The sequence below is a fragment of the Mus pahari genome, chromosome 7 (genome assembly GCF_900095145.1).
Source record: "Mus pahari chromosome 7, PAHARI_EIJ_v1.1, whole genome shotgun sequence".
Lineage (NCBI taxonomy): Eukaryota > Metazoa > Chordata > Mammalia > Rodentia > Muridae > Mus > Mus pahari.
In genome coordinates this window covers 94705718-94728955 of record NC_034596.1, presented here as the reverse complement: position 1 = coordinate 94728955, position 23238 = coordinate 94705718, and the positions used below count along the sequence as shown (strand labels likewise).

The following is a 23238-nucleotide window of genomic DNA, read 5'->3' as shown; positions in this document are numbered from 1 at the left end:
TACAGAGATAGCTGTAGGATGAAGGCAAAGAACCAGTATATCATCACTTTTATGCTGTTGCCATCGCTCAAAGCAGGTCACGTTGTTGGCAGGGGCACGAAATCTCTGCGCCTGGAAGGCTGTGGCAGAAGCATGGCTGTGAACTACCGAAACCTCAGTCTCAGGGATCAGCATAGGTCACTCCACCTCTGCCTTCCGCCGTCTAGCCCCTCCCCATCCCCCCAAAAAATGTTTCCAGTAGGATCTTAGAAGGGGTGTGGATCTTTGGCATAAAATAAAATATGTTTTGAAGCATTTTGCAAGTATAAAACAGAAAGCGCAGACAAACAGAAGTTACTCTGACTCCGCTCCCTGCAGTCGGAAATTTGCAAATCTGTCCTAACAGAGCATTTAGTTTCCAGAAGCAAAAAACTGAGCTGAAAACGTGTTGTTTACGAGCAAATTCCAGGATCTGGAGGTAAAAAGAAAGCAGTGTTCAAGCCCATGGACTATTTTCCCACTGTAGATGGAGCCTCGGTTTCAGGCTAACCGCAGCCATTTCTATCCGCAAAGTCCCTCCCCAAATTTGCTTTTCCAGGACAGATGGGGCAATCACCGAGGAGACCTGGAAACTATTGAGGCTCGAGATGTCCCTGGGGCATCCATCATCCATCTTTAGAGCTTGGGCCTCTGGGGGACCCTGCATGTTGCAGGGCAGAAGGGCAGAGGAAACAGAGCTGGGGCCTGGGGGCGTGGAGGGAAATCAGTCCTCGCTCCCTTTTTGAAGCAAACACTGTTTACCTCCAAGTCTGTGTTTTTCACGGAAATGGAGACCGGCAGAGGAAAAACGCCCTTGTGAAACATTTCCATGAATTTATGTTGTTCATCTGGAGCGTCACAGCACTTCAAAGAGGTCTCTGAGGTTTGACATGGTCAGGGACACAAGGCTGGCCTGCTATGCGCTGTTTAAGATCCCTAGCTACCTGGTAACTGGCCTGCTGGTACCTCATGGAGAACAGCAGTCAAGTGGGATAAGGACACCCTGGGCTTGCAGGGCCTAGGGCAAGTACACATGCTCACCCCACACACATTCAGACTCATCTTCATCAAGAGAAATATAAACAGAAAACACAGTGGGTACAGGGCCATGAGACCTTATACACAGTGGGTACAGGGCCACTGAAAAATCTCCCGAGATTCAAGCTCATGTTTGTACAGTAATAAAGCCTTAGGCCTTGCTGGATTGTTGTGGGGACTCTGAGAAAATGAGGATCATTTTATTTTCTTTGTAAATGAGGCAGGATTGGGTCCTTTGGCATGGCTTCCTGGCTGAAATATTCCATGGGCTAAGAATAGTGCCAGGTCTGGTGGTTCTCGGGTAGCAGAGCTAGGTAGAGTTCCATGAGCTCACTGCCAGCTGGATTGGTGAGTTCCAGCCATTCAGAGATATACATAGTGAGACTCTATCTCAAAACAACAACAACAACAACAAAACAGTTACTGAATAAAGCCAGAGGCTGATCAGTGGAGTACATGGACCACTGATGAGGTGAGGGACAGCAAGATCTGGGTAGTTAGGGCAAATATACGAGATAAAATGTCCAGGAAAGAGGGAAGTGGTCATCATTGCACACAACATGCATGTGCTTTGAGCCATCTCTAGATGCTTTAATGCAATATAAATACTTTCTAAGTGATTGTGAGGAGTGTTTAGGGAGTAACGACAAAAGAATCTGTGTTTGGTTCACGTGCAGTTTGATGGTCCCTGTCCCACCCCTACCCCCACCCATCTTATTACTAGTCCCTTGCTCCGACTGCGTCTCCTACCTAAGCAGTAAACCAGGTCCAGTGCTGTCATCTGCAGCAGCCTCGGAGAAGGAGTCACTGGACAGGGTGGGCTGGAACAACAGCTGAGCTCCAGAGACAGGCTCCCAACCTTCCTCCCCCCACCCCACCCCACCCCACCCCACCCCACCCCCACATCTCCTTTCCTTTTAATCTAGCAAAAAGCTTTCACCTCTTTTATTTTTATTTATTTATTTTTTTATCTTCAGTGACATAGAGGATTTAGGTATTTTGCATTCCAAATGTTTCTTCATGCTTTAGTTTAAACCCATAAAATGAATTCTGGGGCTCCATGTTCTACAGAAAGCCCCAAATCCTGAATCCTCTCGGCAGCCCGGCCAAGGTCTCATCAGAATAATGCGGCACACTAGGATTTGTGTGTGAGAGCGTGGAGGGGAGGGGAGGGGTGCAGGGGGAGGGGCGGGGGAGAGAGGCAGGGGTGTGCGCGAGAGATACTAAACTCCTAGTCTTTTAAATTTTGGATGGTTTCTATGGAAACTGGCAAGCCTTCTTTGTTCTCTTCAGTTTTCTGGAGACACTCAGGCAGCCGTCCTAGCTTATTGAGTACGCTTGGATCAGAGTTCCAAGGTCCAGGCTTGGAGACGGAACAAGTCTCATCTGGAACTGCTTTCTGGGACTCTGACCCCAAGGGGACATAAGTTAGAGACTGAACAAGCCCTTCACTGGTCCCAGTCCTCTCCCTTCCCACATCTGCCTGTGGCCGCTTTCAGTGGAGCTGCAGGATGGCAGGATGCGTGCTGGAAGCTGAAGGGAACTAGCTGAGTACTGCGGGAGGCATCAGGGCAGGAGTGGAGAACAGGCTGCTCCCACCTGCAGTCTACTGCTTTCTGGGATACCTGTCCTGGATGCTGGAGGCCCCACCGCTTGGACCATTAGAGGGCCTTGTTGGACAGCTCCTCCTGGGACCGGCCTTTGGGGCTCGCTCTGGATTTACCTACTATGAATCTTTCACAGCCATAGACTCTATAATGCAGAGTGTGTGTGTGTGTGTGTGTGTGTGTGTGTGTGTGTGTGTGTGTGTGTATGCACACACGGGCCCCTGGCTTTCTTCACTAGGCATGATGTTTTCAAGGTTGTGCCTCTTATTAAGTAACATTGTTTCAGTCCCTCAACATAGCCGGTAATGCAAGCCTTTAATCCCAGCACTTGGGAGGCAGAGGCAGGCGGATTTCTGAGTTCGAGGCCAGCCTGGTCTACAAGATGAGTTCCAGGACAGCCAGAGCTATACAGAGAAACCCTGTCTCGAAAAACCAGATAGATAGATAGATAGATAGATAGATAGATAGATAGATAGATAGATAGATAGATAGATAGATAGATAAAGTAACATAGTAACATTGTTTCTCTTCAGGACTAAGTGATAATCTATTGAGAGATGGATTTGTTTCCTTCATCCTTACATCATCAGTGGGCATGTGCATTGCTTCCACCTTGAGGTCTCCCTTACTCCGTGGTCAGTGAAACATGAACCTTAGCAGAGATCCATGGGAACGATGCACAGACCAAGGGAGGAAAAACCACCGTCAGGTACACTAAGGTCCCTGTACCTATTTCTTTGGGTTTTTTTTTGGGGGGGGGGGTCAATACAGAGTCCAGACACTGGGGTCCTCACTCTGACACAAGCCCTGTGTACCTGCTGGGAGCCCCTCAACATAGCCGTCTTGTGGGGAACCTCACGGTTCAAGCTGGTGTGCTTCTTTTACCTGTAATGCACAGCATTGAAAAACCCTTGCTGGATGAAGAAAGCCGGAAGACCGGACGGTGATAATTTATGGCAATAAAATGCTCTTAATAGGTAAATCCACAGCAAAGGGCAAATCACGGTGTCCACAAGAGGAGGCATTAGGGACCAACTTCTGATGAGCACAAGGTTTTCTTCTGGCTGATGACAGTGTTTGGAACTTGACAGAGATAGTGACTGCTCAGCATGTGACACTAAATGCCACTGAGTCATACATATCTTTTTCAAGACAGGGGTTTTCTATGGATTCCTGGCTACCCCGGAACTCCTCTCACAGAGATCCTCTTGCCTCTGCCTCCCAAGTGTTGGGATTAAAGGAGTGTGCCGCTGCCACTAACACCCTGAAAGTCACACATTCTTTAAAGATTTGTTTATTTTTACTTTCTGGGAATTAGTGTCTACGTGTGTGCACACACACGCATGCACACACACACACACACACGCACACACACACACACGCACACACACATACACACACCACAGATGTGTGTGTTGCCCATAGAGGCCAAAGAGGGAAAAGAGCATCAGACATCTTGGAACTGGAGTTACAAATGAGTGTGAGCTGCTCTGTAGGTGCTGGGATCTGAACCTAGGTCCTCTGCAAGAGCAGTAAGTGCTCCTAACTGTTGAGTCATCCCTCTAGCCCCTTAGGTACACATTCTACTGTGTCTGAGCCCTGTATAAATACAGCCAAAACAATGGGAGAATGTCTTTGGTTCTGGTAGCTTCATCTATCACTTCAAAACAGGATGAACCTGTATGTTTAGTAGTTTAGAACAATCACGACTCATTTATCTCATGACTTTGCCGGTGAGGAATTCATGCCGGGTCTAGCTAGACATCTGAGTTAGTCTAGAACCCAGTTACTTATACTATAACAGCATATGGGAGTCACAAAAAAAATGTCAACAACAACAACAGCAGCAACAAAAGGTTTGTAAACACACAACCACCTAAAATTAATTCAAAGTCAAAAGTTTGATGAAGGATATTGAGATGGCTCATTGGGTAAAAATAAATATATATTTCATAGTTTTGTACAACAAATCCGGGGTGCTCCTGGCAGGGCTCCCTCTGGGTGTGTTGCAGGATTCCGTTGCAGCCTTAGCTCTGAACACCCTACATGTGCAGTTTACATTGTGTGTGCCATCATGCCATGCAACACTAAACCATCACCTCCCAAACCGCCTCAGTCTAGGTTCCTGATTCTTGCATATCATGGATAGCAGTGGTTTTTTTTTTTTTTAACTGCACACACAACATTTTCTGCTCTTATAGAACCATACTGACTTAATTATGAAAAACAAAGACAGACACTATTTTCCCACAACCATTCCTCAGCACACAGCACACTTGGGTATCTTTTGATTGGATTGTGTGAAGAGGTTCCATTTTAAAATTTTTAAAAATTGCTGTTTGAGGCATTACAAAGACTGTTAGCTGACTCTTGGCTTGGGATTGGGACAAGGTTTCCAACAACTTCTGAAATGATCCTGAATAGGCTTCTTCTATTTTGTACCATGTATTTATATGATGGTGGAGCTTCTGAGCATTGACAATTCTAAAATCAAATGTTACCCAGTCCTGAGAAACATGAAGATGCTTCCAAAGATAATAGAAAAATATGGCTGGCAATGATGAATGGTAGTATATGCCTTCAATTCCGTCCCTTGGGAGGTAGAGACAGGCAGATCTCTAAGTTCTAGGCCAGCCTGGTCTACAAAGTGAGTTCCAGGATAGCCAGAGCTGTATAGAGAAACCCTGTCTCATTAAACAATAAATAAATAAAATAAATAAAAGGAAAAAAATTAACTTCTTAAATCTGGAGCCTGGACCCATCCCTTCTTATAACAGATCCAAGGGGCTGAGATGAAGATCCCACTGTTCGGTGGGAGACAAAAGTTTCTTTTGTCATCCAAAACAAGTAGATTCATGTTTAACCCCTAATTTGTTTCTTTGAACATTGTCTTAGTCAGTGTTTCATTGCTGTGAAGAAATACCATGACCATGGCAACTCTTATGAAAGAAAGCATTTTACTGGGGCTGGCTTACATTTTCAGAGGTTTAGTCCACTGTCATGGCAGGAAGCATGGTAACGTGCAGGCAGACGTGGTGCTGGAGAAGTCGCTGAGAGTTCTACATCGGGACCCGCAGGCAGCAGTTAAGAAAAGGCTACAAGGCCTCTATTGGGATTTTTAAATCTCAAAACACACTCCTAATGACACACTCCTTCCAGCAAGGCCACATGTACTCCAAGACCACACCTCCTAATCTTTCCCAAGTAGTGCCACTCCCCAATGATGAAGCATTCAAATACAGGAGCCTGTTGGGGGCTGTCGTTTTTCATACAACCACAAGCAATTTGCTATAACATTTCTATTTCTTTTTAGATCAATTCTCTGGGGTTTATGTATTGTCCATAGTTACTAGCATCTACATTCTTATACTATATTAGGAGTGTATTATTATTATTATTCTGTGGGTACGTGTGCTTGTGTGTGTACATGTATGTGCTCTCGCATACATGTATGGGTCCTTGTGTGCAACAGCATCTATTTGGAAGTCAGAGGACAACTTGCAAGAGTCAATTCTCTCCTACCTCGTGGATCCTGGGGTTCAAACTCAGGTCACTAGACTTGACAGCAAATGCCTTTATCTGCTGAGTAGACATGGGATGAGTCAGGAGAGGATCCTTAAATTCCTGTCTAACTTGTCATTAAGTCCTTCTTTTGATTCTTAACATTTTTTTACTAGCCTGGACTCAGATTTGTCTAATAATTTTTGTTAAATGAGATATCACACATCAAATAGTGTTTTGAGTTGATAATTATTAAACAATATGATGATAATTAAACAATATGAAAGTGATAGGGAGTAATAAAGGAGGAATCATGATGCCTAGGAGGAAACCTTAGCTGTAATGCAAGCGGCTTCAGGGTGGCACTAGTTCCTTGTAAAATCTGTTCTACCTCTTGGACTTCCTTTTCAGAGCTGGGATTGAACCTGGGGTCTAGTACATACAAAGCTCCACCAGTGAACTACATCCCTAGCCCTACTTGACTTTAAAATAAAAATCTGTGAGACAGGTATGGTGGTACAGGCTTTTACTTCCAGCAGATCTCTTGAATTTGAGGCCACCCTGACCTACATAGTGAGTTCAAGTCTGGCCAGAGTACAAAGTGAGATCCTTCTCCAAAAAAATAAGGAAAAAATGGTAAAGCATATAGTTTACTGTTTGGAGCAGACAGTTCAGTGGAGTATGCTCTCACTGGTGGGCATCACATCATCTGCCCTTGGATGTTCTCCACCTTGCAGAATTGAAGCTGTAAGGCAAGTCAACAGGAATTCCCCATTACCCTGCCAATGGTGTGTATGGAAACAGCACATTCTTCCTTCTGTGTCTATAAAGTTTATTACTCATGAACTTCACACAAGCACTATGAACAAGTAGTAATATGAACTTATTATACAGCATTTGTCTTTTTGACATATTTCATGTAACACAATCAAGACTCTTCCATGTCAGATCATGTGACAGGACATCTTTTCTTTCAAAGGTTAAATAACACTCTAGTGTGTATATGCCTACCCACACCTCCACCCCCCACCCCCAATGCATGTATGCCACACATACACCACATCAATGGACACTTGGATCCATAAAAATAGGGTTTTGAATGCTTTGAATAATATTCCTATGAACATGGTTATGCAAATACCTACAAATACACTGTCAATTCTTTGAGTCATTTACTTAGGAAAGGAGTTGCTAGATAATATTGTAATTCCACTTTCAATATCTGACAAAACAATACACCATTTCTTACCATTCTGAATTGTCTTTGTTGGCTTTTTATTTGCACCTGGGTTTTGATCTGTAGACTTCTTTTTTTTAAAAAAAAATTATTTATTTTTATTTGAGTACACTGTAGCTATCTTCAGAATATGTATATCATTACATATTCTGATGTGCATGGGGCATCAGACCTCATTAAAGATGGTTGTGAACCACCATGTGGTTGCTGGGAATTGAACTCGGAACATCTGGAAGAGCAGTCTACTCTTAACCACTGAGCCATCCTCTAGCCCCTGCAGACTTCTTTCATTCAATCTTAAACATCTTGTAGACTTTCATTAGGATTTCTTATTGACCCATTCAGTTCAGTTGAATAATTTTGTTTCTACCAAACAAAAAGCAAAGCTCCTTAAACAATAGAGATGTGCCTTCCAGGATTTTGAAATACAGTAATTTAGACCTTTGAACATTGTAGACTTCAAATGTGAGGACAAATCACAAGAATACAATTCCCTCACTGTCATAGTCATTTTTTACTGCCATGACAAAACACCATGACTTGGACAACTTACAAAAGAAAGCATTTAATTGGAGCTCACATCTCCAGAGGGCGGTAGAATCCATGACCATCATGGCAGGGAATATGGCAGCAGGAAAACAGGCATGACTCTGGAACAGTAGCTAAGAACTTACCTTTGATTCACAAGCACCAGCAGAGAGAGAGAGAGAGAGAGAGAGAGAGAGAGAGAGAGAGAGAGAGAGATTGTGGGAAAAAGAAAAAAATTGAATCTGACAACTCTCCGCGGGACCAGACCATGCTCCCGTTAGCTCCCCGCAGCATTTGACTCGCTTGCCCCGTGAGCCACTAGTTCCCTCTCTGCTATAATCCCCTGTAACTGGCGTTTCCACACTCCAGAAACCAAACAGATCCACCATCCTCACGGTTTGATAACACAGTACCCAGTACCCCAGTAAAATCAGGACTCTTAACGCTTAATTAATAAATCAGATTTATGTACCAATAATATCACAATTTATAAGATGCCAATACAATAATTTCAAAGCCAATTGCTAATGATAAAAGCTTTATCCCAATATTTCTAACCTTGTGAAATCATAGCTACTTGTGGCTGGTAAATGCCACACAGGTACACATCTGAAGCCATCCTGGTTCTCTCCTCCTACTCTACCACGCTCGGTCTCCCTGTAACTCTTAGCTCCACCTCCCTTTTCCCCTGTCCAATCACAGGCCTCCCACTGCCCTAAAGTGATTGGACCGGGAAAATCCTGCAACAGAGAGAGAGAGACAGAGACAGACAGAGGAAATGATGTGGGCTTTTGAAATCTCAAAGCTCAACCCTAATAGGCCCACCTCCTCTAACAAGACCACACCTTCTATTACTTTCCCAAATCTTTCCATGAAACATGAGCTTGGGGCCACTCTTACTCAAACTACATTCTATTTCCTGGCCCCCACAGGGTTGTGGCCACATCATAATGCAAAATGAATTTAGTCCAAGTTCAAAACTCCTCATAGTCTTTCAGTCTCAAAACTGTTTAAAAGTCCAAAGTCTTTTCTGAGATTCACAACAATCTCTTCACTGTTACCTCCTGTAAAATTAAAAAGAAAAAAAAAGAAGAAGAAGAAGAAGAAGAACAGGGACACAGTGAGGAAATGGTGGGTCAAAGCAAGTCTAAAACCCAGCAGGGTAACTCCAAATCCTCTAACTCTATGCCTGATATCAGAGAGCTTAGATGGCTCAACCTCCCAGCTTTGCTGACTGTAACACACTCTCTCTTGTGGGCTGTTCCCATTCCCTAGCTGCAGACATCCCCATGGCTCTGGCAACTCCAACATCTTTAAGTCTTCAATGTAATTTAAGCCTCATCTTTACTGATTGATACAATGGCCTCTCTAGACTTCCATGCAGAGGAACACACACACACACACACACACACACACACACAGAGAGAGAGAGAGAGAGAGAGAGAGAGAGAGAGAGAGAGAGAGAGAAACACACACACACACACACACACACACACACACACACACACACACACCTGGCCTCAACGGCTTTCCTTAACCATGGAGAAAGATTCCACAACCCCCTTGTATCTATCCTTCATGACCTCAAAGCCAGAGCCAAGTGGCCAATATTGTTAACTTAATGCTGCCTGTTTAGGACAGACTCTGTATAAGCTTTGATTTGTTGATGGTTTCCTTTTTTGAGTAAAATTTGCTTTGCTTTGGAGTGGACTATTCCCGGAGCACTTCCTTTTTACAAGTTGAAAGCTTAGCTGGGTAGGGTCTTTCCCAGAGGGCCAACCCCATTATTCAATTTTATTATTCAATTTCATTTCACATCAGGCCTTTCTTTAAACATCCCATGTCTTTGAACACAAGTCTTGGCTCCAACCTTACATTCTCTGGTCCTTTTTTCTCCTCAAGTTGATTTTGTTTCTTCTTGTTCTGCTTGCTCTTTTTTTTTTTTTTTTTTTTTTTTTTACTGTAGATCGTCATCAGAGTGATCACTAATCACCAGGTGGCTCAGTCAATACTAGGCTGCCCTGGAGTCTCCTCTGCCAATGAAATTAGACCAAAACTTTTCAGTTTAGCCTCAAGCAGATCGTTAAGACAAAAAAACCAGCCAAATTATCACAGAAATAATCTCCATCTCAGTTGCTAATATTGTTTGCCTCTGTAGTCCATATTATTCTCAGCACTGCTGTCTGCCAGGCAGACAGGGTTCTGTTGCTACAATGAAACACCATGACCAAAAAAGGTTGTTGGAGAGTGTCTTAGTCATAGTTTCTATTCCTGCACAAACATCATGACCAAGAAGCAAGTTGGAGAGGAAAGGGTTTATTCAGCTTACATTTCCACATTGCTGTTCATCACCAAAGGAAGTCAGGACTGGAATGCAAGCAGGTCAGGAAGCAGGAGCTGACCAAACACTATGACCAAGGTAACTTTAAGAGAGAGAGAGAGAGAGAGAGAGAGAGAGAGAGAAAGATCATTTAATTGGTACCCTTGGTTCCAGAGAGTCATAAAGTCCATGAACATCATGGCAGGTAGCATGGCAACAGGCAAGCAGACAAGCCTGGCTATGGAGGAGTCGCTAAGATCTGATCTTTGATTCATAAGCAAAAGGTAGAGAGAAGACTAAGAATAGCCTGGCCTGTTGAAACACTGAAGTCAGTCTCGAGGGATGCACCTCTTCCAACAAGGCCACACCCCCTGATCCTTCCCAAATAGTTCTATCAGACATATGAGCCTATGGGGGTGGGGGTGGGGCCTCACCCAAGCTACCACGCTGACTCTATTCCCTTTAATCAGATGGCTCTTCCACTAGAAAAGAAACAGGTAAGGAAGCACATGATGAATTCTCACATGGTTGCTGGTGCTAGGATGACTGCAAAGACCCAGAAGTGTTTGGCAAGCTGAGTTAAAGTATTTACCTTGTTTGAACAGCTGTGCCCAGACCAAGTTTCTCCTCCCTGCAAAGCATCACCACTCACTGTGATTTAGCCAACTCTTGGCTCACTGCCTACTTCTGGGCTTCCCACAAGGAGTTTGACCTTGAACTGGAATCCGAAGAGCTTGACTATTGAAGGGTATCAGGTGAATTTTTTTTTTTTTTAAGCTGAAGTTTCAAGACTTTGGCAGAGAAGACAGGCAGTGAGACACGAGCAGATGGCTTCACTTCCCATGGTGCTAGAGAAGTTTGGGATTCATCCAGCCACACTAGAGAATCGCTTCAGGCTTGGAGCTATGAGCATCTCTCAAGAATTAGTCAATGTCTGATAGAACCGCAGGAGTTACCAAAGAGAAGGAGCAGGAAGAGGCTGGTCTCTCTCTGCCCTGGGGTGGGACATCTGGGTGAATGTTCACAGAGGAAGGAGAAACCCAAACCCCAACCCCTTCCAGGTTTACGGGACTCTGTCATCCTCCGATAGTACCAAACCCTCACATGCCCCAAATGCTGCAGATATTACAGATGGACCCACTGAGAAAATGAGCCGGATGTTCCCAGGTCTCCCCTAGTGCTGGAGGCTCAGCAACTCTCTCCATAAGCTTGGCAGGGTACGTAGAATACTAAACTCTGGACACTTTCGCTATTATACCCCAAGAAGCCAGATTAAACCAGAGCAGCTGTCGAACTGCCTCGTTCTTTCTATGGTGATTCACTCACTGTGTGTGGATGAGAGGATGGTCACACATCTTCCACGGGCGAGCTGCTGTGCCAGAAAATTCTACCATCTCGTTTACTCTCATGGCCACCTTGAGAGGAAAATGTGTTCCCAGTTCTCAGATACACTAGAGCACAGAAATGTTTATATCTGTGGAGAAAGCAGGCCACAAATACAGACCTGTTTGTCTACAGACAGGACCTAGAATAAATGTCATTGCTCCTTAGCTCCTCTCCTGGTGAAAATAAACAAAATGAAAAAAAAAAATGGTGTGTGAGGCTCGATGGCTGAGGCGTGTATTGTCATGCCAGATATCCTAGTTTGATCCTCAAAACCTACTCGTACAAGTTCTTCTCTCACCTCCACCTATGCCCCCCCCACACACAAATAACTGTAAATGTTTTTAAGGTGTGTGAGTGAGAAAGCAAGATCTGTCCCTGTGGGGACCAGCGCTAGGCGAGGCCTGTGACCAGGATCAGATGTCCAGGGCGAACCCCATAGAGTCACAGCAGGACCACTAAATAAGTGGGAATGAAGAACAAGCCCACTCCAATCTAGCACCAAGTGAGAGTCAGTAGACATATGTGCCAGATGGCCTTTATTAGGATGCCAAACTCTACCAAAGCAACACAGCCAGCTCCTAAAAATTAAGGAAGTATAAGTAGGTAGAGAAATCTGCCTCTACAACATGAAAAAGAGGCTAGAACACAGTGAATGTGGAACCTCATTTGCATATCCAGTATAGACATAGCCATGGAGACAGAAAGGAGGTTAGAGCTTCCTGCATGCTGGAGCTAGGGATTGTCTGCCAAAAGTGAAAAGGCTTCTTTGGATGGGTGATGAAAATGTCCAGATATTAGGGGATAGGAGCTTATCTCCATAAGAGAGCATTGGAAAAAAGAAAATACCCTAAAACCATGTAGTGGTACAATATTGTGGTGACTGCATCAATAACCATGTAAGCTATATGAATTATATCTCAAAACAAGATATAAATAGAAAAGTATAACATATATATATATATATATATATATATATATATATATATATATACTAAAGACTTGTACTGGCTAATTTTGTGTCAACTTGACACAGCTGGAGTTATCACAGAGAAAGGAGCTTCAGTTGGGAAATGCCTTCACGAGATCCACCTATAAGGCATTTTCTCAATTAGTGATCAAGGGGGGAGGTCCCCTTGTGGGTGGTGCCATCTCTGGGCTGGTAGTCTTGGGTTCTATAAGAAAGCAGGCCAAGCAAGCCAGTAAAGAACATCCCTCCATGGCCTCAGCATCAGCTCTTGCTCCCTGACCTGCTTGAGTTCCAGTCCTGACTTCTTTTAGTGATGAACAGCAATGTGGAAATGTAAGCTGAATAAACCCTTTCCTCCCCAACTTGCTTCTTGGTCATGATGTTTGTGCAGGAATAGAAACCCTGACTAAGACATCATTATACTTAATTCTTTTTTTTTAAACTACATGAAGATTTTGTGATGGTCATGGTGTTAATTGTTAACTTGATAGGAGCTAGAAGCACATGGGAAATGGATGTCTGGGCATTCCTGGTGGGAATTGGCTTATGTTAAGTTGAAAGGCCACCATGGGTGGCACCACACCCTAGGCAGGGATTTTGGACTGTGTAGATAGAGAAAGGGCATTGAGCCCTAGCATACGCTCACAGCTCTCTGTTACTGACTGTGAATGCCATGTTTCAAGTTCCTAACCCCTTGATTCCCTTACCATGAAGGACTGTACCCTCAAACTGTGAGCCAATATAAACCCTTTCTCCCTTAAGTTGCTTCTGTCAAGGTATTTTATCATAGCAGCAAGGAAAGAAACTAAGGCATTCCCCCAATATGTAAACTGTATCTCTGAATCTATATGGCCAAAACAGATTCTGGAAGGTAATACAAAGTAACAACGACTGTTTATAAGGTAATGGGTGATTTGACATAGTTTGAAGATTAGGTCTATTGTAGCCTGAGCTGGCTATGAAGCCAGGGATAGCCTTGTACTTTTGAGTCTCCGTTTCTACCTCCCAACAGCTATGATTATCAGAGTGAGCTATCACATCCAGCTGATGTTACAAGTTTTACACAATAGAATTTCTTCTGGACTCAGAAGAATGCTTTTAGAAAATAAAGAAGGATAACCTAGGGTTAAGTTCCTTGTCATTGGAAACGATCCAAAAAGTTTGAACACCATCAGATACAGACATTTGTGTTGGCTGGAGATTTGACTTAATAAGTATCTTTAGCTACAATGTTGTTTGTGTAAATGGATGTGTCATGACTCACATCTGAAAGTCAGAGGACAACTTTCAGAGGTCAAATCTCTCTGCTGTGATTTCCAGAGGCCAAACTCAGGTTGCCTGGTTCCACATGGCAGGATCCTTTACCCAGAGCCACTTCACCAGGCTCCTTCTTGTGTGTGTGTGTGTGTGTGTGTGTGTGTGTGTGTGCACACGCATGTGTGTGTAAGTAGGGTCTTTCACAGATCATGGAGGTCCCTTGAGGTTATTGACTTGACTAAGCTCGTTGGCCAGCAAGCTCTAGGAATCTACCTGTCTCTGCCTTTCTTGGCTGTGGTTATTGCATTGCTGTGCCCAGCTAATTTATACATGGGTGTCAGAAACCCAAACTCAGGTCCTCACACTTGGAATAAGTCATCTCTCTAAGAGTACCTTTTATGTTCTTGGTTCACGTCAAGATTTTTTTTTTTTCTTTTTTTTTTTCAAGACAGGGTTTCGCTGTTTAGCCCCGGTTGTCCTGGAACTGATGCTGTAGACCAGGCTGGCCTTGAACTCATGGAAATCTGCCTGTCTCTGTCTCCTGAGTGCACCACCACTGTATTTTATTTTTAATTATGTGTATATGGGGGTGTGTGAAGGGACACTCAAGCACATGACCTGGCTCTGGAAGGCCTTGCCCTTCTCCCCAGTTCCCTCTATCTGGACAAAAGCCTGTTGGCTTATCTATTCCTGCTGCTGGCTCCCAAGCTCTAGTCCTTATTTGGCCACTTCCTCCTCCTGAGGCTAACTGCCAAGCTTCAGCAATCAACTCCCCCCTCCACTTTAAAATTAAACACCTCATTCTAATGCGGGTTTCCCCCTTCTCCTTTATTACCTGCCACTTACCCTAGGTGCCATGGTAATCTCCTCTCTACCCAAAGGCAGCTCTTTGTCTGTTCCCTGACCCTCTCCCTCATTTCCTTCCCCTTCCTTGATTTCTATCTCCTGTCCTTGTCTCTTATTCCCTACCCTTTGTCTCTCTGGGGCAGACAAGTCTCCTTTGTGCTGAGAACTTGGTCTTGGGCATCCTGAGCAGAGACTTTTCCTTTCAGTGGGTATGTGCAACAGTCTGCAGACACACTGGGTCCCCACAGCTGTGCTGATGTGGGTGCTGAGAACCAAACTCAGGTCCTTTGCAAGAGCAATGTGTGTTTTTAACAGTCATTTCTCCTACGGTCGCACCAGTCATTGTTTTGTGTTCCAACCGGGTCCCACTGTAGCCCAGGCTGTCCTCAAACTAACTATACGTGTGGCCTACAACTCCTGAACTTCCTGCCTCTGCCTTCTGTGTGCTTCCATTGCTGTCACATGCCACCATGCCACAATACAGTGTGGATCCTTTACATACGTGTTAAGCATGTGCTCCACCATGCTACATATTTCCCCCATTTCCTTTTAATAATAATAAATCTGATTTATTACAAAATGAGTAACAGAGAAATACTGCAGTTTAATGAGTATACTAAAACTTATAAAGGGAAAGAATATTAAAGTCAAACTCTGCATGTTTCTACAAAACCAAGAGACAGACTACATTCTAATAAAATCCTTGAGAACTCATGGGGGCTGTGGGAGGGCTGTGAGATGGCTAAGCTGGTAAAGGTGCTTGCTGAGGAAGCTTGGCAAGGTTTCCATCCCTGAAACTCACACAGAGAAAGAGAAAACCAACTCCACAAGTTGTCCTCTGATCTCTACTTAAATGCACTGTATGTAACATGTGCATCTATACACACATACACATACACACACAATCATGCATTTGCATGTGCATATACAAGCACACAGATATAAATAAAACTGTTAAGGATCATCAAAGGAGACCAGGTTTTCTCTTTGGTCCTCGTAAGCCTGGAGATAAAATGTTAAGATGCAACATCCGAAATACTCCGGGAAAGAGTCAATTCACACTCAGCCCAGAGGTTGCTGACACATCAGTGAGCCATGCTTAGGAGGGGAACTGGCCTCCTCCCACCCGCAGCCCCAAGTTCAGATTGTCAAGACTGGGAAATTGGCCAAGCCAGCCTCAGTATGCCTTTCATCAGTTTTGGGGTGTGGCTCTGCAGCATGAGCTGGCTCTCCCCACTCCGCCAGGCAGAGAGTGGAGGGCAGTCAAAGGGATGCAGGAACTATAAAAAGCTTCGCTTTCTCCTCTTCTAAGGCATCCTGAGTCACTGGGTGCCCAAGACAGTTCTGCTCAGATTGGTAATGTGTATGCTTGAACCAAATGCCGGGTCAGTTGGACCCAGCCTCTTACAGGCTCAGTGGTGGCTCTGGTTCTGTTCTGGGAGAATGGAAGTCACTTCTCCACTTCCCTGATTTTTCATAGTCCTAATGGCAAGTTTACCCTCCATTTTACCCACCAAAATGGAGCTGCTGAGAATGCTGAAGTCCCATTGTCATCTCAAAGGTCATAGCAACTCCTATGGGGCTTCTTATTCTTGAGGCTTCAATTTTGATTGATTTAGACACCAAGCGATGATGCCAAACCAGCTTGGGCAGAATCCCCAAAAGCCACAGACACAGGTTCTGGTCTAATCTTATTTTCAGGCCGAGATGATAGGGAGCCTGCCCAAGGCTACCCAGGTACAAATCCAAGCACAGCCCTAACATCCCAGGCGGACCTCTGCTGTAGTCCCAGTTTGTGTGCACACATGGGAGGGGCTCTAAAGATACAGCTTTCTTCTAGCCAAGCAGGGTCTCATTCTGATCCCCAATCCTCCCCACCCCACCTTTCTAGTCCTCCCTGCATCCTGCAAGAATAGGGAAGTTGACTAGGAGAGGAGGGCGTCTGGATAGAATTTCTCTGAAGGTACAGTACAGGAACCAGGCTCTGGGGCAACACTGTCACTGTGGATGTTCTTGTATTTCTAGTCCTCCCACCTCTACCTCTCCAGCGTTCAAAGTTTCAAGATTACACGTGTGTGTCATCACATCCAGCTCAGGATGTCCGGTGCCAAGCATAAAACCTAGGCTTCGTGTATGGTGAACAAGAACTCTACCAACTGAACTCCACCTCCGTCCAGCCACTTAAAACATCCATTTCTTTAGTTTGTTCTGAGTTTCCATATGCAGCCTTAGCTGACTTGGAACTCCAGTAAGACCAGGCTGGCCTTAAACTCAAGAGATCCATTTGTCTCTGCTTTACCACAGCCAGCTTAAAAATACATTTCTCAAAGTCAAGGTGGTATTGGAGTTTGGGTAACCCCCAAACTACTTAATGCTAGCAGACCACATAGGCCCTCTGTTGCCCCTGCTACCTCCGGCTCCACAGGCTCACCTGCTGGATAGGCCCTGGGAAATCTACTTGAGGGCAGGAAGGTTTGTCTTGTATACCGCAGAGGGGACTGGAAGCTATGAGAGCTAAAAACCTACACAGTTCACAGTTAAGAGATGAAAGGCTGCAGAAATGTTTATTGAATACAGTGCCAGGTTTATAAATAAAACTTATTTACAATTTCCATAGAGTTGGTCCCCCATCAGAGAGGTGGTTAAATCTCCAAAACAGTTTATCTCAAGATTTACACAACGTCCAAGTACAACTCCTTGTCAAACAGCCACAGTGAAGGGTGACTTCGGTAACAGAAGGACCACCACCATCCTTGCTAAAGGTGTTTAATGAACATCGTAGATCTAGGGGAAGGGCGCACTTCCCTGATTTCTTACTCAAAGGGGTAGACAGCAAATAATCTGTCTCCTACTGGACAACTTCAAGGGGTATTGAAAAAAATAAGGTGACCGCCAGCTGAGTGGGTCAGTTGGAACACATCAGTGTAACTCTGGTCGCTGCCAAAGAGAAATACACACAATAAATCATTCAAATGGTTAAGATAACTGAACTAAGAGTTGACTTGATCAAATTTACAGTCTTCATTCAAGAAGAAGTTCCCAGGATGCTGAGGGGCGAATGATAGATGCTATCCCTCTTGTGTGACAGCAACACTAGGCCTACTGGGCAGCCATTCCTTACAATATGGTTACAAGTTGGACATGCACTTATAAAGAGAATATAAAAATATGTACAATAGCTCATCTTCAATGTGTTTAAGTTGCTCAAAGACACCAATTAAAGTGTGCAAAAATTTGTCAAAAAATCAGAAAAAGCCTTCCCTGGCAACAGTACATGAAAGCCCATCTGAACTATCAAGATGCTTGCCTTGTTCAACAGCTCCCCCCAACAGACAGAAAACACACTATGTAGAGATGTGCCAAGGGCTCAGCAGTTTCTTAGGGCAAGTCTCAGGCTAAAGCAGGATGCCAGTTAACTAGTCACTTTATATATATATATTTATATAAATATATGTATATATTTATAGAGTAGTTATAAGTGAGGGACAGTTTACAGGAAAGTGCTATCCGACTTCAGGGGTACTGCCTTGACACCCCACTCCTTCTACCTCACGAACTCAGACTGCCAACACCAAGCCCTGGGCTGCCTGTGCCCCAGGATGCCAGAAGGCTGGGGGGGGGGGACTCTGCCTCCTACAGTTCCAAACCCCAGTTTCACATTCCCCGGGGGGGTGGGGGGGGCTTAGGGTTTCTGGTTCTCATGCAGGATTCCTAGTTACACAAGAATCCTGTTTCGGAGGTAACCTTTTAGGACAGGCTATGGGGCTGTTAAAGCATCGTCTACCCAGCTTCTACAGACTTGGTAAAAGATAGGAGGCAATTTTTAAAAGTCACCTCCAAACCTCTTTGAAACTATGAAGAGGTTACAGACAAGCCTGAGACTGGGTCATCGACTGGGTGATTTAATCCTCGTACAAGACATATCCACTGTCATTCACTTCTTCACACCTGGAACCCCCCCAGTCCTCTCTACCAGGAGGGAATACCTAATGATTCAGATACCAAAGTCAAAGTCATCAGCCTGTGCCAACCACCCAGGGCAAGGATGAGCAGAAGCACCCAGGCAAGGTCTTCCTCCTCTCCACTGCTCGGACCCATCCCTCTGGCAGAAAAGCAACAAATGAATCTAAGGAGCTACAAAACGCCAGAAAGACAGGGAGCAGGAGGGGGCAACCAGCATCTAGAGGTTACCCCGAGGGCAGCCATGTGGTTGCCAAGGACTTCTCATTGCCTTGCTAGAAGCCTGCCAGTTCCGACACCCCCAAATTTGGAAGCCAAAGCTCTTTGCTAGTCAGATACAACCAGTTAACGCCCTGAAAAATGTATAAGGCCCTTGTTTTTTAAATGCAACACACTTCTAAGGGGGGCTTTTTAAATAGACCAGTGCCTTGGAAGGGACCAGTACCAGCAGGTCTACGTTTTGGTTACAGGTTTGTAATTAGACAGGGAATTCATTCTGGGATATTGTTTTGCCTCGTTTCTTTGCTTCCAAGCTAGAGTATTATGCATTAACTCTACTTATGGGGAGAAAAAACAGTTAACTTAAATAATAATAATAAAGTATAAGAGGCTAAAGTTACGTATAACCATAAATTACAAACTGAATCAAAGGTAGTGTCTTTGTCCGGCCTGCTTCTACCATACACAGTGAGTACAGGAATACACACACACTAAGTCCTGTTTCCTGCAGATGGCCTCATGTGGTTACACCAGATCAGCAGCAGCACAGCCAGACATCCTCACTGCATGCTGGAGAGGCCTCCCCTCAGCAGGGCTCTAGTCTGAACACCAACCGTGATCTGCGCGTGTGCACACAACACAGAAAATAACAAGACTTACATGGTCATAGATGGCAAAGAACTCCGAGTCTGTCTGGTTTCAGTTGTGCCTAGAGAACCTGGTGGGAAATCCAGCTTGCACTGGTGTTGGGCGTTTCTATGTATGCTGACCTCCCCTCCAGCGGCCTTGGCCTTGTCCCCCTTCCAATCTCAGCTTTACAAAGCATTTAACACCACTTTTAAGTTAATGGTCTTTTTATTGGAAAAAAAAATAAAAGACTAGCATTTACAACTTGGAATGGACGTAAATTATAATTTCCTGAACAGCAATGTTGATGGTGTGCTCAAGTCCACAGACACAGTCTACTCTGCTGGCTCCGAGTCATGGTTCACTAGGTTTTAAAACAGAGTCCAAAGATGCTCCCTTAGGAACATTCCTTAATAAAATGTGTGGGATTTGGTGACAGCCTTGTTGTTCAGTCACTCCAATGCAATGCGCACAGCAGTGAACCATCGCACTCNGGCTTGCCACCAGGGTGTCACTGTCACCATGGGACTGGGGCACTTGACGAGGACTGTCCTACTTCTGGGGCTGTGTCTCAGAGTTTAGCCTTCACCCATTTTCTGCACATCATCCTGAGGTAAACCAATTTTAAATGTTTGCTTGCAGTAAACTGGCTGNTGACAATTTATCTGAACAGATTGAACTAGAAGCCATCTGAGATTTTGAATTTGTTTTTTCCATTTTTCAGTTTTAATACAAATGCCTGACTGTGCTCAATCACCAAGCTGCATGCATGAGAAACTGGCCAGCCCAAACGGTGTGTTAATCATTAGCAAATGGAGCTTTAAGGAGTCCACTAAGTGCTCCTTATAAGGGAGCACGAGTATTTATACTGTAAAACTGATGGAGGGGGCTTGATCTTTAGGGGGCAGGACCACCAACCAATACATGCAGATTTTGTGTGTGGACAGAAGGTACTTTTGACATTCAGTTTTGCTAGATACAAACAGAATGAAGAAATGAACTTTTTTCTTTTTTTTTTCTTTTTTTTTGTAAGAGGTAAGTAAAAGATTTCAATTTGATTCTTCTAGAGGGGGAAAAGTAGTTGAAAGTAGGTCTTCATTTTGCAGTCATCATCTGTACGAATTCTGAAAAGACAAATAATCATAACATTTCAGTATCTTCAAAAGAAGCTGTAGCGAACACATCTACTGTGTACAGTACAACTGGTGACCATCCACAGCAGGCGCTAACCCAATGGAACAGACCTGAGGGCTACTGAGAGCCAGGCTCAGGACACTTAGCCTTTACCTTCATAGTTGACTTGTCCGTCGCCATCAATATCTGCTTCTCTGATCATTTCATCTACTTCTTCATCTGTTAGCTTTTCTCCTAAGTTTGTCATGACGTGGCGCAGTTCTGCCGCACTGATGTAACCATTCCCATCCTGTCAACAGGCAGTGCCGTTACAAGGCAATGGTGGATGGAGGTCTCAGGAGAGCGAGCTCTGAATGAGCTTAACTCTTCCAGAATTATGCCAACTCTGCACCAACCCTCCCCAGCCCCAGACCCCACCGCTTGTCAAATACAGAATGTGGACAGCTTTTCAAAAGCAGACAGACACCAAACAGAACAAAGACAGGAACAGTCAGGTCAGTGTTTCTCTCTGCTGGACCTCACCTCAGCCAGGCCAATACTGTCATTTACAGGAGTCAGACACTCAGGCCAACTCTAACCAGCTGACAGGTACAACTTTCAGCAGTGCCAAGGCAAGTGTGCAAGATTACCTTGTCAAAGACTCGGAATGCCTCGCGGATCTCTTCTTCGCTATCTGTGTCTTTCATTTTTCTAGCCATCATAGTCAAGAATTCTGGGAAGTCAATGGTGCCATTCCCTTTAATTAAGAAAGAAACAGTTCATACTGGGTAAGCATCACACTGACACTCCTGTGCAGTGATAATCCTAGAGCCATGGTATGGAATGTTCCAGCATCTGCTAGGATTCAAGTGCTAAACAGAATGATAAACGACTGTTTTTCTTAGGTTTACCCTCTATAGCCAAAATGCTCAAACACCTCCCAGAGCAACATCACGTGACTCCACTACTAGGCAGTGCCCATAGCACCTATAGGTGCAAAGGAAGCTACGCCTGAACTCTCAACTATGAAAACAGACTAGGCAGGGCAAAAGAAAAAGGAAGCGTGCAACTGCCTGTCTAGGGAGAATCCTCGGGCCTGACTAATAATGCCCTAGTGATGTACAAAATGCTTTAAGGGGGAAAGATGAGAGAAGAAACCCCTTGCTACTCCTGGCCAGTCTCCCTGGTCCTCTCCAGGTGCACTTCCAGCCCTAGTCCTTTCTAGGCACATCCCTACCCAACATGGCCTTTTTTGGTACTGAGGATTGAACCCAGGGCCTCTTATATGCTAAGCACTCACCCTTACTCCTAAACCCCCAGTCAGAGGAATCCACTCAAAAGTCAATATTCTCAGTGACTCCTCTAAATCTAAGGGATAAATATTCCCAAAGACAAATCCCGAATTAACACTAGCTTCAAATCAATAAAAATAAAATTAGCGGGGAAAAAACCCAGTAGTTTATTTACAATTCATTTTCACCAGAACATTTAAAACAAGTAACTGTCAAGGCTGGTGTGTATGGGTGGCTTCATGCCCTAGGTTCAATCCCCTCAGTGACATATCAATATAAGCGAACACACCATCAAAGAATCTATTTGTGTAAGACAAAACAAACAAGTGTTCTCTATAAGCATGAGAAGATATCCTTTGGTATCAAAAAAAGGCTTTATTCAACCTCTCCCACTGTCCCATATGATAGTCAAATACACGCTCCCTACTGAGCCTGGCCTCCCAGGATTTACATACAACAGGAAAGGCCCAGCCTGTACAGTGGAACCTTTAGAAGTCTTTCAATGTGCACACAAAACCCAAGTCCGTCACAACACTTTATGGTGCCATACTTTCCCAAATGGCTCCTCTCACAGCAACTGTCTAGAAAGCACAGCTTAGATTCATAGTGTACCTTCTTAACTCCTTTAAAACTTATCATTCCTACATATATGTGACTTTTCAATTGGGGGAGAGGGTGCCTCCAAACCAGTTCACTGACAAAAAGGAGCAGTAAGTTTGTAATATAGAGGAGGAACAGTCAACTGTCATGGGGAAGCGGCTGGCTTTGCCGGCCCATGCCTTACACAGCTTCCCTTCTCAGATTCCACAAATTCCTTATAGTCTTCAGACTCTGCTAAAGTCGAGGGGTGCTCCCTCCACCCAATGCCCTCGGGCTCTTCCTCCTCTGAGAAACAACAGCTCCTTTAAGGAGCAGGTTCTCCGGCTACTTGTTTTTACTTCCCACACCACTTGTTTGGTGCAGCCTCAGCAGGCAGCTGATAAAAGACTGGGCTGTAGCTCTCAGTAAGCAGAAAAGAACAATAGTGATCCAATCCAGGAAATGCTCTAGACAACGGTAGCCAGAAGAGCGACCTGACAGGCAGGCCTACAGTTTTCTAATGTCAGGAGGCTGAGGCAACCAGAGGAAGCAACTCTGCACAGCTTTGCTCTAGGGACTTAGAAACATTCTTAAGAGTCTGAACTTGAACTACACAACCCTGGCGCTCACTCAGTTCTAAAGCCCTTACCATCGGCATCCACTTCGTTGATCATATCCTGCAGCTCGGCTTCTGTTGGGTTCTGACCCAGTGACCGCATGACGGTCCCCAGTTCCTTGGTCGT

At 44.6% G+C, this 23238-nt stretch overlaps 1 protein-coding gene across 1 annotated transcript in view; it reads right to left on the bottom strand.

Moving 5' to 3' along the window:
- Positions 1-17242: 17242 nt before the first annotated feature.
- Calm1 (calmodulin 1) overlaps positions 17243-23238 on the bottom strand; it is a 10423-nt gene continuing 4427 nt past the window's right edge. Inside the window, exons 4-7 of the mRNA XM_029540698.1 lie at positions 23145-23201; positions 21275-21381; positions 20799-20934; positions 17243-20635 (exon numbers count right to left, since the gene is read on the bottom strand). Coding sequence (XP_029396558.1) covers positions 20607-20635; positions 20799-20934; positions 21275-21381; positions 23145-23201 — 329 coding nt within the window. The 3' untranslated portion in view covers positions 17243-20606. The remainder of the gene's footprint in view (positions 20636-20798; positions 20935-21274; positions 21382-23144; positions 23202-23238) is intronic.